The sequence below is a fragment of the Onychostoma macrolepis genome, chromosome 22 (genome assembly GCF_012432095.1).
Source record: "Onychostoma macrolepis isolate SWU-2019 chromosome 22, ASM1243209v1, whole genome shotgun sequence".
Classification (NCBI taxonomy): Eukaryota; Metazoa; Chordata; class Actinopteri; order Cypriniformes; family Cyprinidae; genus Onychostoma; species Onychostoma macrolepis.
The window spans coordinates 23,918,953-23,934,135 of NC_081176.1; the positions used below are offsets into that span (position 1 = coordinate 23,918,953).

The window sequence follows — 15,183 nt, forward strand, 5'->3', positions numbered from 1 at the left end:
TCAAATTGCAACATTTTATCTTGCAATTGTGAATTTATCTAAAAATGGACTTTTCTCTAATTTATTCTTTGTTTCGTCATTCGTATTGTCTCGTAAATTGTCTCGACTTTCTGCTAATTTCTAGTGCTGTCAAATGATTAATCGCGATTAATCGCACCAAAATAAAAGTTTTTGTTTACATAATATATGTATGTGTACTGTGTATATTTATCATGTATATATAAATACACAAACATGCATGTATATATTTCAGAAAAATATGTTTTTTATATATATTAAATATATTTATTTATAATATAAATCATATGAATATAAATAGACATGTAAATGTTTTCAAAATATATACTATATGTGTGTGCATTTATATATACATAATAAATATACACAGAACACACGTGTATATGCAAACAAAAATGTTTATTTTGTATGCAATTAATCGCGATTAATCGTTTGACAGCACTACTAATTTCCATGTCAAACTATCACTTTATGCCTTGCAATATGACTTAATTTGTTATTTCAAACTTTATTTAATTTTTAAGGGAAAGCGGGCTTCCATTTCCATTTCCAGTGCAAGCAGATTTTCACATTTTCTGGTTTTCTGGTGGTTTCTTGTGTTAAACTTGACTCGTAAGTTCACTTAAAAAAGTAATTGCATGTCTCATCAACAAGCTACATGTTTTGAGATATACGGTATAAATTTCTTAGCAAACAGACAGCAACGAAGGGCCCTATGCTTGCTTATACTAAATGAATGACTGGGGTAAAACCAAAAACACACTTTTTTCAGTCAATTATTTCTTTTTTTACATCAAGGCCTTCCAATACACATACAGTCCAACCTACATCTAAACTCTAGCTAGCACAACACAGCAAGACTCTTTTTTCTACATATTGTGAACTATTGATTTTGTAAACAGTTACTCTGTGACATTTCTTTGCCCTCAGTGTAAACTCTAGTTATCTCAGATTACTGGAAGTCTTTCCAGAGCTAATAATTACATCACCTACACACATTTGAGAGGAACATATTGTCATTTAAGCTTTATTCAAGCTGATAGGGGAAAGATAATGGGTTTTGCAATTGCTAGCTAGCACATTTCACACTTTTCTCCCCTTCTTGTTCAGTCGAGACTGACAGTAAACGCTTTCTTGCACCTTAACTCAAATAATAGTGTTATTTTCTGCTATGGCAAGCATTTAATCAACAAACAACCCCTAACCTTAAGTAACCCTAAGTAATCTTTTTGCACCATTTGTGCTACATACATGAATGATGATGACCATGTGGTTTTGATAATTGTGCCTAGCTGAGTACTAAATGGGGGTAAAATCTCAATCCATAACCATATCTGACTCTCATTTAGGCAAATACATCTCAAGGACATGAATACTAAAGTGTTTTAAAAAGCAAGCAAACTGTCCCAGAAAAGTTGTCCCATCCCACCCCACAAAAAAAGTGTGACAACTAGCCCAGTCTTCCTGAAATATCAAACTACCTTAGCATTACTGCTGTGTTTCCGTATGATAACATCCTTTTTTAAGGGTAATATTAGGGAACGTGTGTCTTTAATGTTTAAATAATGCTTTTAAAGTATTACATCCGATATTTTATGTTTATATTTCAAATACTTTCATCATTCTGCATTCCACCGAACACTCACAGCCCTCAGCGCTTCCCACCCGCTTGCTTTTGGATACTACGCGTTACGCGGTTGGTTTAAAGAGCGTTGATTGACAGGCTTTTATCCAATCAGATGTTAGCATGAGGTCGCGTATCGGCTTCACAGGCGGGCGCTGCGCCAACTCGCAAAAAGTGCCACGACTCCAAAAGTCAGCGGCGATTCTTTATCACTGTGAGTTTGACCGCAGGTAAGCGCACGCTTTTATCACTCTTGTGTGTTTTCTTTTCACCACCAAAGCAGTTGTTATATTCTCTGGCTAAAGTTTGTCAGACTGACTGATAGTTTTGTTGAAATTATCCTTGTTTAGGTTAGTTGTGTTTGAAATTTAGATTTGCATTCTCAAGTAGTTTGAATTTGTGGTGATTCAATGCGTTTTTTTCTATGCTTTCATTTACTTTATAAATTTAGACTTACTTTTTATATGTCTTTCTTTGCTTACTGGCTTTGCACACTTTTGAGTAGCGGGATTGTTTGCCTTGTGTCTCTTGCATTTGATTTCATCCTTAAGTATGTTAGGCTTTAACCCTTTAACACGTAATGAGTATCCAAAATGCCTGTTTACTTTAACATTTTTCAAAGTTTCCTATTGCCTTTCGTTGTATTCTTCATGAAAATGTTTTTAATATTCTCCTTGATTTGTGAGGCTTAAGTGGCAGAAAGGGTTAAAAATGAAAGAAAAGAAAAAAGAAAGATTGTATCAAACCAAAGCAATAGTTCAGTTAAAATTGGGGGATATTAGCCCTACTTTGTTTAATAAGTTTTAAAGACAGATTCCTTATGGCAGTTATTATGTAACGTCAGCAATGTTCCTGAAAGGGTTAATGTCAGGCATAGGAAAGCAGCCCCCTTTCATTCAGATGTGGAGTATGTGTCCTGCATATAGGAACTCTGCATTTCCTGTCTGCCAAGTCCTCTCTCTGCTGGTTGTCACATGTGGATCCAAACTGTAATTGAAAAAAATAAAAAAATAAAAAAAAGTTGTTTGATGTATTAATACAGTTTTTCTATTATTATTATTTTTTTTTTTATCACAGCTAGATCTGAGGTGTTCATGACCACATTTCACAAGTTTTCACTAACAAACCAGTAGCATTACCAATTTTTTTGGACATGCATCATGCTAATACTATGGCGTTCTTTGAAGTACCTTATAAATACCATGGTGTTGTTCAACACCATCTGATATCATCACCGTGCTATGGTAGCACCACAGGGCCTTTTGTAGGCATTCATTAAGGCTATTAAAACTAAGAAGTTTATCAATTATAACGCCTATGTTAAGTTATATGCTGTAAAGAGTGTTTCCTTTAAGCCCAGTCAGCTTTCCCCCCTTACCTGAGTGCCTGAGGCAGACATTTAGAGACCCCCTCTATAGAAATTCTAGGCAAAAGTTGCATTGGCTAGTGCAAACGTGAGGTTGGGGGAAGGTTATTGTGGTCTGCTGCACACAGACCTGTCCCCTGGAAACTGAATGTATGCCTCTCTGTGTAAGAGAGAGAGTGTTGAGGAGTGTAGTCTCGGTTGCTTGTTGCATAACCTGAACTAGTGGGCAAAAGTTATGGAGTTGCTGGCTTCAGTGAAAATAACTTTTCTCAAAATTTGCAAGGGGAAGAGATTTTTCACACTGTTTCAAGGGCAAGGCATCATTTTTTGCTGCCATCCACGCAGCACTGTGCAACCAGGTGCTTTTTTTGGTATAGTTCCTTAATTATTAATCATCTTTTTTACCCTTCCATGTAAGCTGAATACTCGTCCAGCCAAATGAATAATACACAACCAAGCAGAATTAATGACTTGTAGGGGACGAATGTGCTTGTAGGATATTTTTGTCAGTAGCTAACTGAAAGCTTTTGCTTCTTCTTGATGCTGCATCCACACATATAGGAGCCAGTATCAAGTCCAAAAGGCCAATGTAACAAAACTTTAGTGTATCTTTCGTGTGAAAATATTCAAAAGAATTTTTAAAGAAAATTATGTATTTACTAAAGACATCTACAACTGGACAGAACATATTGATTGGGGCATTTATCTGAGTGTAAATGTTAGGATGTAGAAATGCAGGATAAGTTTCAGCATTGCATTTTATGTCTTCCAAGAAACAAGAAGTTCTTGTGTAAAGTGGTTCTTGGCACTTTGATGAAATGCTAGGATGTTGTTGTTAACATTAAATAGTTCTTATTTGCATATTTATAGGATCAGGATTAGGAAGGACGGGACTGAGCAAAGATGGATGTGTACGACCCTCAAACTCTAGGAATTGTGGTGTTCGGTGGCTTCATGGTGTTCTCTGCCATTGGCATTACGCTTGTGTCAACTTTTTCCATGAAGGAGACATCTTATGAGGAAGCCCTGGCCAAACAGCGGCAAGACTCAGGCAAGATCCAACCCCAGCGCTCTGACAAGAAGAAAAAGGCATCTGAAAAGAAAAACAAGGCCAAAAAGAAGGAGGAGAAGCCAAATGGGAACCTTCTAGAACCTGAGCCTGAGCCTGAGCCTATCCTTGAACCTGTGGTTGAGAACAGTGAGCCCAAAGCAGTACCTCAAGTTGAACCAGAACCCCAACTTGAACCTGTGCCTGTTCCCGAGCCTGAATCTGAAGTTAAACCCAAGCCAGTTGTACCTGAACCAGCTCCTAAGATTGTTGAGTGTCCTGTCCCTCCCACTGTAAGTGCTGTGGTGGCCCCACTTGCTCCTTCCCCCAAGGAGAAGAAAAAGAAGAAGGTGGCCAAGGTGGAACCGGCCCCCGTCAAACCTGTGGAGGTCCCAGAAGTTGTAGTTAAGGTAGAGCCAGTGGTTGCAGAGGTGGTGGTGAAAGCAGCAGTCGCCCCTGAGGTTGCTGCTCCCCCTTTAGCTGAAGAACCCAAAGCTGAAGCTGCAACCAAGAAGAAGTCTAAGAAGAAGGCTGAGCCAGGTGAGTATCCTTTGGACATATCCATCTAGGACAGCTGTAATCGTAGATGCTAAAACCTGCACTCTTTTCAATACCCTCATCAGCCGATCCTAATTTAGAATTTCTTTTAAGTGGCTTCTGTGGAAACGGCCAATGTCCCCGAGCCGTCACCATATAAAACTCTGGTCTCCAGTCTGAATAGTGCATCGTTCAGCGAGTCAGAGACCCAGAAACTCTTTGAGATAATCAGCAAGAAGGCAGGAAAGGACACCTGGCAACTGGTAAAAAAATCTATATCTCATCAACTCCTGTTCAAACCCCTAATACTTATCTCTTTTTGTTAGCACTCATATTACTTCAATTCTGATTTGCAGGCATCTCAGAAGGGTGACCCGTTGGCGGCATTGAAGAAGCAGCTGGAGGAGAAGGAAAAGCAGCTGACTGCTGAGCAGGGCAACGTAGCTGCAGCCAAGACCCGTGTCAAAGAGCTTACCAAGGTGACACCTGCCAGCGTGCATAGCTAAATAAATGAGGTTCAAACTAGTTTCTACTCATGATCAAGCATTAGAGCAAGTTCTTGAGTGGCTGCTGAAAAAAATATTTTGTTGGTCCTGGGGCAATGTTCTTTGTTGAACTGGCCATCCATCCAGGGTCTTTCCCTGCCTACAATGCTTTAGATGGTGAGATAGGATCCAGCATCCCCACAACTCTACAAAGGACAAGCGTTGTGGAAGATAGATGGATGGATAGAGCAATGTTCTTGTCAAAGTCTAGTCTTAACACTGTCCCCATACTATAACCTTTAACTACTTTAAAAACAGAGATATAATTGTTTGTGAATACCCTATCCTCAACTGTAATCTGACCCTATCCCCTCCCTATCTCGAAAATCTGATTGGTTGATAGGAATGTTGTCATAGGACCAAAAATGACGTTGATCAAGAACATGTCCTATTTGCTAATTTGACATTAACCTTGAGGGTCTTGATGATTAACTGTATCTCCAACACTCATTGCTCTGGCTATTAGGAGCTGAGTTCTGCAAAGAGCAAGATGGCATCCGTAGAGACCCGTATGAGCTCTGAGATGAGCACCCGTGGCCAGGAGATTGCAGCTCTTCAGGCTCGTATGCAGGCTTCCTACCAGGAGCATGTCAAGGAGACACAACAGCTCAACAGCAAGGTCAGATGTCATCAGCCTCTTACACTTTCCTTCTCACTATGCTGGGTTTGTTGTCAGATTATTGAATGTTTTGGTTGTGTGTGTGGCCACAGATCCAAAGCCTGCAAGAGCAGTTGGAGAACGGACCCAATGCTCAGCTGGCTCGTCTGCAACAGGAGAACTCTATTCTCCGAGATGCCCTCAACCAAGCCACTAGCCAAGCAGAAAGCAGGTATTGCACATGAAGTCCCAATATAACCTTGCATTGTAACCAGTGAAGTGTAAAACTTTGGAGTAATTCCCTGTGGACATTTAAGAAGGTATACTAACAATTTCAACGGGTGGATGCCAAACTGGTGGGAAAAATTCAATAACCTGAACAGAAGAAGCCATATCTAGGGACCAGAGACCTGAGCATGGGTTTCTTTGAATTGGACCATCTATACACCCCAAACTAACATTTAACCTGCCTCTAGGTTAGGGCTGGGCGATATATCGAACACGATATTCATGCGCATCTCGTCAGTAAAGCTGGTTCCGTGATTAGCGGTAAATCTCCATCACCTGTTTTCAAATAGAGCGCCATTTAATACACAGAGCCGTAGTTCACTGACAAGCTACGCAATGTCGCATTCATTATCGAAGGCGATTCATCTGCGATAATGAACGCGATATTGCGTAGCTTGCCAGTGAACTACGGCTTTACTCACGAGATGCGCATGAATATCGTGTTCGATATATCGCCCAGCCCTACTCTAGGTATAAAATGTCTTATCTAACCATTTCTTTTATGCAAATCGGTGGCTTTTTCACACACACAGGCAGAATGCAGAGTTGGCAAAGTTGCGTCAGGACTGTGTGCGGCTCAACCGAGAGCTGAAAGAACGCACGGCCGCTCAGCATGTTGAAGAAGAGCGCAGGAAGACTCTGGAAACCAAGATGGCGGCTGCCGAAGAACAGTTAGCACAAACAAAAGTAAGCCCTAAGCCCTAAGCCCTGACCCCTGACCTCTTTTCTGTTATCTCATCTCTTTGAGGTGGTTGTGGTCTTTGTACCATGATAATTTTGGGTAGGAATTTCACCACATGTGCAACCTTTAAAAGCAATGCCTGTCTGTCTTTGTGATGCCTTGCAATTCTCTCAGGACATTTTGTCTGTTTGTGTTTATCTGTGTGTGGGTGGGTATTTTTTTTTTTTTCAGCTTAGCTATGCATGAAATGTAAACCCCTGTGGTTGGTTTAGTAATGATACATTCTTTAATATTAAACGGATAGTTTACTAAAAATGTAGATTCTGTCATCATTTACAGTTTGTTGGTCCAAACCTACATTCCAAATGAGGCTGTACAATAGCTTTAGATTTAACTTAAATTTGGGCTTTTTAAACAAAGTATTATATGGCTGATTTGAGGTGAACTATTTCTTTGACTACCCTGTATGTCTGTGTTTAGGTGTCCCATGTGGAAACAGAGCAGGCTCTGCAGAAGAAGTTGGATCACGTCAGTGAGGAACTCCGTGAGGCTCAGCACGGCAGCACCACGCTTCAGGCTCAAGTAGACGCAGCAAAAGAGCATGTCAAGACTCTCACTGGTCAGTACACACAAACACACACGTCTTCTTTCATTTGATATGAATATGAGTGTTCCCTTGGCTCAGTTCCCAGATGGAAACAGTGAGTTGTAGAAGACATTTAAAGTAGCCATATTCTATTTGTAGCGTTTTATGTTTTTGTAATTTTAAATTACTTCTGTTTACAGAACTCCAGGAGCGAATGCGTGCCACAGAGACAGAGCTGAAAGACAGATGTGAAGAGCTGGAGATATTGAAAGCACAGCTGTCTCCGACAACAACGGTTACTGAGGAAAAGCCCTCTGTGGAGACGGAAGCAACAGCACAGGTACAAATATTTGGTACTCTCTGATAGGTTGCCTTTGCAATGCACCAATACCAGGGGCTTGTTTCATAAAACAAGTTTACCAAATAAGCCAGGTTTATTTCAGTTAGTCTGACTTAGTGTCAATTGATTTGGTTCAAAATAAGTCAGACTAACTGAAATAAGCCTAGCTTATTTGGTAAACTTGTTTTATGAAACCGGCCCCTTGTTAATATTAAATACTGTACTGCATGTTTTGGAATGAAAAATAATACTATTCCCATCCCTGTTTTTATTCTGTACAGAAGGAGGTTGAACAGTTGAGGAAGAGGTAATGTGAACTCTGTTTGGATTAATTTGATTGATATTATATTTAAAGTTTAATGGTAACATGAGTATTTTGATGTATTTGTTTGAAGTCTGAAAGAGAGGGAGGACCAGCTGACATCACTGGAGGCGGAGTTTAATCAGCTGAGGGCGGAGCTTGACACAGTAAAGAGAACTCAGGCTGAGGAAACTCAGAATAGGTATGGTCTTTGGTGTTGAATTGAATTAATCTTCACATTAAGATGGATTTAATCACATCTGTTGTTACTAGAACTTCAAGCATGTGCAGCTCTCTAGTCTCTGATCCAAACATGGACCTGTTTTTCAGGGTAAATGAGGTCGACACTGAACGGAGGGAATACACCGCAGAGATCGACCTGCTTAAAACTAGGTATACAATACAGCTGATGCTTTCTTTAAGTATATTTTGTAGACAATTTGGATTGAAATTTTTTCCACTCTATCCATCAGTCTAAAAGAAAAAGAGGATTTGGTGGCATCTCTACAGGCTCAGCTGGAAAAGATGGAAAGTGTGAGTGGAGCATTTGATAATTATGTAATATTTGCATGTATGTAATACATGTTAATTGATTTAAAATTGTATATCAACAGGCTGAGAGCGCTGAAGCAGAGCCGCCATTTGAGAAGTAAGCAAGAATTTTTTATTTTTTTTTGTCAGTTCCTTTATATGTTTGCCACTTTTTTTCCATTTATGCTTCTGATAATGACATTTGATTTTGTGCTGTCAGTCTGGAGAAGGACGCGCGCATGATCTCACTGGAGGAGGAACTCCAACAGCTTAAAGAAGAGATAGAGAGAATGAAGGCCAAGAGCAATGTCAGTCCATCTCTGCTCTACCCTTCCATCTACACTTATCCAACTTGTCCATATCTACCTGTCTATCCATTCACATCCAATTACCTTTCTTGTCATATCTACCCAACTCATTGGTCCATGCCTACCTCTATCCATGTCTAACCAGTCTGGCTTACCATATCTACCCTACCTGTGCATCCATGTCTACCCATTCATTTCGCATATACCTATTTGCTATCCATTTCTACCTACCAACTTGTCCATTTATATCTACCTGTCCATGCAATTACTTTTCTGTTTATATCTACCAAACCTGTCAGTCCTTATCTATCCATCCTGTCTGACCATATCTACCTAACACATCTATATAAACCTACTCATCCATCCACACCTACCTATGTGTCCATCCATATCTTCCAAGCCAGCCCATCAATATCTATCTCTCTCTCTCTCTCTCTCTCTCTCTCTCTCTATATATATATATATATATATATATACACCTACTAATCTATCCATTTCTACCTATGCGTCCATCTAAATGTACGTACTCCATCTATAACTACCTCTCCATTCATATCTAACTACCTTACTGTTCAAATCTACCCAACTTGTTGGTCTGTCCATATCTACCCAATTAGTTTATATGTACCTACTTGTTCATCCATATCTACCAACCTATGTGTCCGTCCATATCTACCCAGCCTATCCATCCATCCATATCTACCAAACCCATTCATATATAGCTTCTCATCCATCCATATCTGCCTACTTGTGTATCCGTCCATATCTACCCAAACAGTTTATATATACCTACTTCTCTATCCATTTCTACCTATTCATCCATCTAAATGTACGTACTCCATCTATAACTACCTCTCCATTCATATCTAACTACCTTACTGTTCATATCTACCCAACTTGTCGGTCTGTCCATATCTACCCAGCCTGTTTGACCATATCTACCCAACTAGTTTATATGTACCTACTTGTTCATCCATATCAACCTACCTATGTGTCCGCCCATATCTACCCAGCCTGTCCATCCATATCTACTAAACCTTTCTTTCTCATCCATCCCATATCTACCCAACCCGTCCATTTCAACCCATCCTAGTCTCATCCGTCAAAATCTGTCAGCCATATCTTACCACCTGTCTGTCTACACAACTAATCTGTCCATCCATATCTACTCACTCATTTGTCCATATCTATCTATGCCCATCACATTTGCTCTACAGATCTGTCCATATCTAACCCAAATATCTGCCAGTTTATAACTATCTGTCTATCTATCCCTTAATCCATCCATCTCTAAATTACACCTCTATCCACATCTAATTGTGGTTTGTTTAGGAACTGCGTGAGAAGAACTATGCCGCGGTGGAGGCTCTAGCTGCTGCTGAGAGGCTGAGTGAAGAAAGACTGAGCCAAGTCAAGGCCGCACAGGTAACCCTGATACACACGCACAGTATAAACACACACTTAATTCTATATCTACACAATACACAAAAACCATGAAAAATGGGGTGTTCATTTTCATCAAAATGCTGTAGTTGGCTAAAACTACTACTTTCTCGTGGCATTATTCAATTTCATTTAGTGATCAAAGACATTTGTGTGTGTGTAGAGTGAAATTGAACAGCAGCTGAGCTCTTTCCAGACAGACACCAGAAACGCCTTCCACAAGCTCTTTCCTCACATCAGCATAGAAACGCACCAGGTTAGAATTTGCCTTTATTTATTTTTTTTATTTTTTTTTTTTGTTAATGGAAGGTATAACTTTTAATAGTTTTCGAGCAGGTATGGGTAATTTAACTTAAATATGTGTGTTGTAGTCAAACTGGCTGGAAGCATTCACACATGAAGCACAGATGACTCCAGCAGAACAGCAGCACACAGTGTCAAGCTCAGATTCGACGGTAAGAGATCCTCTCTATGGACACAAACCTGCAATCCACGGTTTTTCCTCTTCTCATGTCTCATGTTCACATGTGTCAGGATCTGCAGCAGAAGCTCGCTCTATCAGAGGAGAGCCAGAAGTCACTCCAGGCCGAGTGTGAACACTACAGATCAACTCTCAGTGAAACGGTATAGTGACACACATAATTTCACAATAGAATTTTCTTTTTGCCGTAAAAGCTATGGCTGTAGAATAAAACATTCATTATTTATCTGTAGGAAGCAGAATGAAACTGTGATGTTAAATTCTATAAATGTTACCTTTATCTCAAAAAGAAATTTCATGGAGCCTTGACTTTAGTAGGCCCTTTTTTTTAAAAAAAATTTAAATGTTGTGTTTTATACAGGAGAGCATGCTGAAAGTTCTGCAGAAGAGTGTGGAGGATGGCGAGCTCAAGTGGAAGTCAAATATTTCAGATGCTGAGCAGCAAAAACAGGCGGTAAGCACATCCTATACTGATTCTGGATTTGTTTGACCTTTTACTACATCCAAGCGGTTGTGCTTAAGTTATATGGATCTCCCGCAGGCCCTGGATCAGGTGAAGGTCCTAGAGGAGACAATAGAGAAGATAAATGCGGAAAAACAAGACACTGATGAGGTGCATGCCTACACTTAGCACTATTCTTCAGTTTTGGGGAATTGTTTTCGGGTTTCTGACTCATGTTGCTTTAAAACCAAATGAGTTTTTCTTTCTGTGAAATGGAAGATGAGAAACTTCACGCTGATCTAACACACTTGTGGTTTCTCTGTTCTCTGCAGCTGAAGGGGCAGGTGATGCTTTTGGAAGCACAGCTGGAAAAACAGCTGGAGTCCATAACCATCAGTCAAACGTACGCAGAAGAGATGTCTCAGGTAAAACCACTAACTGACTTAATAAGGTTATTGTGCTGAATATGGAAGTGTAAATTTGATTAATTTTCATTTTAAATTCAATTTTATTTTCATGTTTTTTTTTTAGTAGTACATTTAACAGATTTTGTTTTGAATTAAACTATTAAAATGTAATAAATATAGATTTTAATTTAGATTTATTTTTATTATAATTTTGATTTTTCATTTGACTTTAAAAAAAATGGGGGGGGGGGGTTCATTTCATTTTCCTTTTGTACTTAATTCAGTTTTGGTTGATCTTGATTCATGTTGATTTTAAATTAAACTGTTAAAATTAAAATGTTGATTTTAATTTGGGTTCTTCAATTATAATTTTTATTTTAAATTGAAAATTACTGTAGTATCTTTATTTTTGCTTAATTTTTATTTTATTTAATTCCAATTTGGCTGATCTTGGTATATTTTGAAGGGATTTTATATTAAACTTTTTTCATTTTCACTTAATTAAATTTCATTTTATTCTGATACATTTGTGATTTACTTTTGTAGTTCAATTACTAGTTTGTACTTTATTTAGATTTTTCTTTGAACTGAATTTTATTTAGTTTTTATTACTTTAGTTTTTTTTTTTATTATTGTGTATATTATATTAATGTTGAATTTAAATTTATTTAAGAAAAGAAGTCTCAGTCTTACTTAAGTTGCTGTTTTTTACGGTTGGGTTGTCTTTCGTTATATTCTTCTCAGCTGAAAGCATTGCTATCAGAAACTCAGGTCCAGCTGGTATCAGCCAAAGCGGAGGCTCAGCAACAGAGAGCAGAACTTGCACTGGTAAGTTTAACATCTTTTTCTCAGGTTGCACACGTGGCTTTCTACTTTGAGTGACAGCTGTGCGTTACAGGTCAGGCAGGAGCTACAGGAAGTGACTCGGCAAGTACAGAACGAGGAGAGCACACAGTCCACTCAGGTCAATACTGGTTGTGCGTGTATTAACTGCATCTGTTTTCATTTCCCAGTGTGTGTTTTGTGCATCTTGTGTTCTTTGTCTTTCATAAAAGCCTGTTGGTGAAGGAGGGTGTAGCATGGCTTATGTATTGTGCTGCCTGGCCTGAAGACAGCTTTCTGGCATGCTTTTTTTTTTTTTTTGCACATGTGTAGTTGTGTACATGTATATGCTGTTGTATCCTGCCGTGTGTGGGTATTGTAACTGTGATCAAACTTGCCTCTGATACTCACCGATGTCTAACTTTACAGGTGAAAACACAGCTGGAGGAGGCAACAAATAAACTGCAGACAGAAGAGGACATTCGACAGCAGGTTGCAAATAACTATGAACAGGTGACACATTTTAGAGGGCTGTTTGGATCTCTTCCTGCTGGATGACAACATTAAAAACTAGTCCCATTTAATATTAAGGACTCTAATAAATGTAAACAAAGCAAATCAATAAAAATGCCAAAAGGATCTAAATGAATCTAATTTTAAATAAAAATGAACTCTTGTTGTTTTAATATTTAATATGATTAATTTCATTTAATTTTGGGTTTATTTTGATTTGGATTTACTTTAATTATTTTGATTTACACTTAATTATATTTTGGCTTAACTTTTTGTATTTTAATTAAAAAAATATATTGAACTGAATTCAATTTCTCTTTTGTTTTTCTTTTTGTTGATATTAATAAAATTTCAGTTCGTATTATGGCCTCTCAGGTTATTTTTTCTTTTCTTATTGATTTTCTTTTTGATTTAATTTCATTTTAATTTAACATTTATTTAGATTTATTTCAAATAAACTAATTTGTATTAAATTAACTTGTATTTTATTTCAGTGTTTTTTAAATTTAACTGAATTTTATTTCTTTTTCCTTTTTACTGTTTATATTAATTAAGTTTTAATTAGTATTATGGCCTCTAATTTATTTATTTTGCTTAGTGATTTTCTTTTGATTTAATTAAATTTATTTAGATTTTTACTTTTTTTTTTTTTTTAGTTTTAATTAGTTTGATTTTTAAATTATTTTAATTAATTATTTTAATAAAAAATTAGTTAATATTTACTTGATTAATTGCATTTTCATTTTATATATTTTTTATTTTGGTTTGATTCATTTTATTTGTTTTATTTCATTCATTTTATTTTAGTATATGAATTTTGAGTTTTGTTTACTTTATGTTGTTTATTTATATATATGTATATATGTGTGTGTATATATATATATATATATATATATATATATATATATATATATATATATATATATATATATATATATATATATAAAACAATTTATAAATTATATTTATTTTAATTAACTTCATTAGAATATTATGTAGATCATTATTTACAATTTGGAATTCTTGGTGTGTTTCTTCTCTCAGGCTCAGAAGTGCGTCAGGGATCTCGAGGCTCAGTTAGATGAGTTGAAAGCTGCTGGAGAAGGACCAACTGAAGAGCTAAAGGTTCCTACAACACATCTTCACCATCTCAGATTCAAACCAGCATATACAGGATTTCTGCTTTCTAACAGTGTGTGTTTTGCATGTGTCTGTATCAGGAGAGACTGGAGAAAGAGAAGAAGCTGACGCGAGACCTCGGCCAGGCAGCCACTAAACTTCAACAGCTCCTGAAGAACACTCAAGAAGAGCTGGACAAAGAGAAAGAGACCGTGAAGGACCTGCAGGAACAGTTACACGACAAGGTACATTATAAACGCTTTCCAAACAATCACAAATGTAGGGCTGTCAGTCTTTGCTGAGCATATATTTCGTATGGAATGCATCAGTAATGTTTACATTTCTTTTTTTTTTTTTTTCAACAGGAAGCTGAAGAGTCAAAAGAAGGGACGTCTGTTTGACAGAATAAACCCGACAACCCAAGTGCCTTAATTGTTCTTATGCATTATTTACTTTTGTATTCTCTGCTACTGTAGCGAATATGCTGACTGTTATTAGCCAGTGAGGATTGTTAAGGGAGGAAGCATAACAATATATTTGTGACTTTTGTCAGAGCCATCATGAGATGACTGAACACATCTCCTAAAGTTATCACAAAACCGCTCGCAGTGTTAAAAGAGAGCAGTGCTGGAGTGAAAGACACATGATGACTTGTGCAATCGCTCTTTTTATCTTTTGTTTGCATGTTCTCATGAGGGTCAAAGGAAGCAACATTTCATAATGCAACACAAGCTACTACACTTTTGTAGTTGGCTGGTAACAAATGTGATGATATAATAATAATAATAATAATAAACTATATACTTTGACTTGTGGGTTGGTGTCTTCTTATTAGTTAATATTTATCAAGAAGTTTATGCTTTGGCTGCTATTGAAAAGTTCAGGGTTAGTAAGATTTTTTAAAATAAATTTTATTTCCTATTTATTTATTTAATTTTTTACAAGGATGCATTAAAAATGACAGTAAAGACATTTAAATTATTATACTATTGTATTTCAAATAAATTAATTTTTTTTATGTTCTACTTGTCAATAAATCCTGAAAAAAAAAAAATTACAAAAATATGAAGCTGCACAAATGTTTTCAACATAATAATAAATGTTTTTCTGAGCATCAAATCAGGATAAAATATATATATAAATAATATTATATATTATAATTATATATCATTTAAAATATATTC

General features: G+C 37.1%; 1 protein-coding gene across 2 annotated transcripts; it reads left to right on the top strand.

Moving 5' to 3' along the window:
* The first annotated feature begins 1,758 nt into the window (after positions 1 to 1,758).
* rrbp1b (ribosome binding protein 1b) lies at positions 1,759 to 14,808 on the top strand. 2 transcript variants are annotated; one of them, XM_058759375.1, is made up of 28 exons: positions 1,759 to 1,872; positions 3,879 to 4,596; positions 4,708 to 4,856; positions 4,950 to 5,072; positions 5,605 to 5,757; positions 5,850 to 5,968; positions 6,558 to 6,711; positions 7,187 to 7,325; positions 7,493 to 7,632; positions 7,914 to 7,939; positions 8,028 to 8,135; positions 8,264 to 8,326; positions 8,407 to 8,467; positions 8,548 to 8,582; positions 8,685 to 8,772; positions 10,105 to 10,197; positions 10,379 to 10,471; positions 10,587 to 10,670; positions 10,750 to 10,839; positions 11,058 to 11,150; positions 11,238 to 11,309; positions 11,471 to 11,563; positions 12,290 to 12,373; positions 12,444 to 12,509; positions 12,797 to 12,880; positions 13,925 to 14,005; positions 14,101 to 14,244; positions 14,365 to 14,808. In XM_058759375.1, the coding sequence occupies exons 2-28, from the start codon at positions 3,912 to 3,914 to the stop codon at positions 14,398 to 14,400; spliced, it is 3,156 nt and encodes a 1,051-aa protein (XP_058615358.1). In that variant the 5' UTR covers positions 1,759 to 1,872; positions 3,879 to 3,911; the 3' UTR covers positions 14,401 to 14,808. The 2 variants fall into 2 exon arrangements, with proteins under 2 accessions (XP_058615358.1, XP_058615360.1); XM_058759377.1 differs by lacking the exon at positions 12,444 to 12,509.
* The last annotated feature ends 375 nt before the right edge of the window (positions 14,809 to 15,183 follow it).

Coding starts and splice junctions, on each gene's coding strand:
- rrbp1b (XM_058759375.1), top strand. CDS start 3,912: ATGGATGTGTACGACCCTCAAACTCTAGGAATTGTGGTGTTCGGTGGC. Junction 4,857..4,949: donor GAAAGGACACCTGGCAACTG/GTAAAAAAATCT, acceptor TCTGATTTGCAG/GCATCTCAGAAGGGTGACCC. Junction 10,198..10,378: donor GCCAAGTCAAGGCCGCACAG/GTAACCCTGATA, acceptor GTGTGTGTGTAG/AGTGAAATTGAACAGCAGCT.